We start from the raw sequence: 4,057 nt of genomic DNA on the forward strand, positions 1-4,057 counted from the left end.
CTTGAAGGCCATTAGGTCTTGTACATGTCTAATTAGTTGCTGTTCACTTGTTCCTGTTGTATGAGGTCCAGTGGGGGGCTTGACTACTTCAGAAGTTGTGGGTCTGTAATTAACTGGCACTGTTCTGTACTGTCAGACACTGGAGCCTGGCTGGGTTCAGGCAGCTACAGATGAATGTAGTTTACCCACAATGCTTGTGGTCCAGAAGATCACTCCTGTCTGTAGTGCATGGGGTAACTACATTCACCATGCAGAATACAGCCTCCACATCTACCGTGTTCAGTGGGTATTAAGAACAGGAAAGTAGAGTACAGGAAATGGTCCAATAAGGAAATCAGGAGAAAGAGTTAGTAATTATTCATTCATCTGAACATTTTTACTCTGAACCAAAATATAATACTTTCAGAGTAACCCCGTATAAAACTCTTTGATCACATAGATGAATGAATGAATGAATGATCGAATGAATGAATGTTACATTTATATAGCGCTTTTCAAGACACCCAAAGCGCTTTACAGAAGCAATGAGGAGCCACTTCATCCACCACCATCGTGTATCACCGACATGGGTGATGTGGCAGCAGCCATTCTGCACCAATACACTCACTACACAGTGGCTAAGGTAGTGAAGGGGCAGGAGAGAATTCATCAGTTAGATAGAGGGGATGATTAGGAGGCCGGATTTGATAAGGTCACAGTGGGTAGCTTTAGCGAGGACATCAGGGTACACTAAGGGTAACTGTACAGTTAATGCATGATTTGACCACAGTTTAATTAATATAATACTGAGTCATAAAGGGTTTGATTGTGAACACAAGGCCTGGAGTGTCTGTACTTTTTAAGCAAGGTCAACCCCAACCGAGCCCAACATACAGGCCAAATCTGTACCAATGAGCAGAAGGTCACAGGCCCCTCCCTCTTCCTCTCCATTAGGGTAATTGCATAATTCCCATAATTCCCGGTTCTCTTTCTGCATCCTATAAGAGGAAAGATAATAGTCTATGAACAGATAGATCAGGGATGGGCAGTCACAGGTACCAGATACTAATAATAATAGCTATTGTTTATTTATTTATCTACTGGTGTTTATTTATTCAATTCACAGGCATTATTATTTAGATTTAAGCCCAAATCATTATATCGGTAAACATGCCTATGAGGGCTGATTTTGATGTATTAGTAGAATATTTATTTTAATGTAATAATATTTGGTGCCACTTTAAAACACGCCATTGATATTATGTTAGCATATAGCTGTAAATAACAGTAAGTGACCAGCATACATCATTTGGCTTTTTATATTTTATAGAAGCAGCCATTAGTATAGTATAAAGAATCTGCACTTCTGGGTTTGCTGGTTGTACCACTGAGAAAAGGCAAGTAACTGAAATCGCTTCAGAAAGACACTGGGGTAGGAAAGATGATTAAATCTGAGCAAAGACAGAGATCAGCTAAACAAATGCTTCATGTTTATATTCAAGAAGTTTTCATCTATGATGTTTGATGTTAATTTTTATTAAAATCTAAAGAGATTTTCCGCTTCTACAGCAATGTTCAGCTTGGACGGCTTGGTCTGGAAATGCATGTAAGTCTGTCTAAATTCATAATGAAAGAAAGCAGTTTTTTTGCAGTTTTTTTTAAAAAGACTAGATTCTGTTCATGTCCAATTGAAACAGGAATTTCTTGCCTTCGTGCAAAAATAAAGGATGCATTATATTAGCAAGTATGTCAAACAAATAATTTCTTTAAAGATATACATATTTTACAAATGCACAGGTACAAAGTAAATCCTTGAGAAATTAATAACCTTTTTGGATTTTGTTAGCCAGTTGGATGTTACTGAATTGATCTTTTCACTGATCAAGCTACAGGGGGCGCTGTGACCTGGCTCAGCAGGATTGAAATGAGGATCTAACAGTTGAGTGCTACTGTTCAAGCCACTGTCTCAAAATTAATGATAAATTAAATGACACAACCCAGCTGTGCCTTTACATCATATCTGTAGGACCAAGAATGAGGACACCAAGCCTTAGAGGAACCTGAAAGGAACCAGACATACAGTGGGCAGGTATGGGGGTGAGAGTGACCCTACAGGCCGCATGCTTCCATGTAGAGATGTCAGGGCTCCAATCTCTCCTTCCCAAGGGCTGTACTGTGTGCAGGATTTAGTTCCAGTCTTTATCAAGGAGTCTAAAGCACTTCAGAGAGCGGATCACGGTTTTACTCTGAATGTGAGAAAGACGATTGAAAACACTTCAGAATCAAAGGTGAAAGACAGAGCAGTGCCCATATATATACATACTGTAATAGAATCGTAATTTTTTTTTAACTTGTTAAAATTCATTAATGATGTGGAACCAACTGATCTAACAAAGACATTGAACCTCACGTCCATACAAAATCTTCACATTTTTAAAAGGTTAACAATAAACCCCATGAGCGGAATTGTTTTTCTTTGCAGACGATGCCCACATTGCCCATGGAGGTCATGTCCAACTCTACAGTGTTTACTCTGTCTGGGATCAACGCCAGCAGGGAGAGCAGATACGTTTTCTTCTGCATAGCGTTTCTTTACTACCTTGTCATCATCGCTGTAAATGTGATAATAATTGTCACAGTCGCCTTGAGGAAGCCGCTCCACGAGCCCATGTACGTGTTTCTCTGTAACCTCTGTCTCAACGGACTGTATGGGACGTCAGGGTTCTACCCCAAGTTCCTGTATGATCTGCTCTCTGACGTCCAAGAAATCTCACGGTCAGGATGCTTCATTCAGTTGTTTGTGATTTACTCTGCTGTCCTGTGTGACTTTTCCACGTTAACAGTGATGTCTTATGACAGGTCTGTGGCCATATGCAGGCCGTTGGAGTATCACACAGTCATGACAGGGGGGACCGTCTTTAAACTGACGGCATTTTCATGGTTTCTTCCTATTTTTATTATGTTTGTTATAATTGTCCTGAGCTCCAGTATGACTCTGTGTGGATCACACATTGAGAAGCTCTACTGTGAAAACTGGGCTATTGTTAAAATGTCTTGCACTTCAAATGTAGCAAATAATGTTTTAGGGTATTTGGTAATTGTTACATATTTCGGTCACGTGTTGTTCATTTTTATTTCTTATGTGAAACTGATCAAAACCAGCTTGAAGTCAATAGAGAACCGCAGTAAATTCATTCAGACGTGTACTCCACATTTTCTGTCGTTAATTAATGTGACAGTGGCCTCGTTGTTTGACATGATGTACAGCCGTTACGGATCCAGAGATTTTCCACAGGGCTTACGCCACTTCCTGGCGTTAGAGTTCCTAATTGTACCTCCTCTCCTCAATCCCCTCATATACGGCCTGAAATTAAGTAAGGTCCGAAATGAGGTGTTGAGGTATATGAAACATAACGACGTGAAATAGTAATTCAGACTCGAATGTGTCATGGCACCTCGTGTTCGCTTATCTCCCTCTGATGTCACGTTGCCAGGGAGACCTTCCTCACTTCCATCCCAGTGCTGGTAGAGCAGACCCAGAACCATTCAGGATAACGGCCCCTTTTATCAGAGAATGATACAGACTAGCTGGGATGAGCGGATATCAGCACACAAAGCCCTCTCCGTGCTCCTCTAGGTTCATGTCCTCCCTTTTAATGTCATTCTGACTTTTTGATCACTTGACTCAGGACCCCCTTGAAATGGCTAATTTGGTTATTAATAAGTTATTGCTTTTCGATCTGCTCTGCCCCCTTTATCTTCTTGTTTAGCTTGTTACCATTTTACTCATTTTATATTTTTCCATTATTCTTATTCGTTATCTTTGGATTCTTGAACAATCACATATTTCCGAGACAGATGGCAAAGTATTACGTTTGCACGGTAATCAACAAAGAATTTTAAAATAAATAAATAAATAAAATAGAACTTAACATCAAATAGTGTCTGTTTCTTCTTCTCTATGTCGCACTCCCACTCTTGTCAACCCAAGTCCGTTTGCCATTTTATTTCTTGATCACATAAAATCACTTTCATGTGATCATTTTTCCTTTGGTGCTACAGTACATGTTCTAGTAGA

General features: G+C 39.9%; 1 protein-coding gene across 1 annotated transcript; it reads left to right on the forward strand.

Annotated features, from left to right (window-relative positions):
* The first annotated feature begins 2,464 nt into the window (after nucleotides 1-2,464).
* On the forward strand, nucleotides 2,465-3,406 carry LOC111841443 (olfactory receptor 52D1-like). The gene has a single exon (XM_023807169.2). It carries the CDS (start codon nucleotides 2,465-2,467, stop codon nucleotides 3,404-3,406), a length of 942 nt encoding a protein of 313 aa, XP_023662937.2.
* Nucleotides 3,407-4,057: the final 651 nt, after the last annotated feature.

This window comes from Paramormyrops kingsleyae, chromosome 17, assembly GCF_048594095.1.
Source record: "Paramormyrops kingsleyae isolate MSU_618 chromosome 17, PKINGS_0.4, whole genome shotgun sequence".
Taxonomy (NCBI): Eukaryota; Metazoa; Chordata; class Actinopteri; order Osteoglossiformes; family Mormyridae; genus Paramormyrops; species Paramormyrops kingsleyae.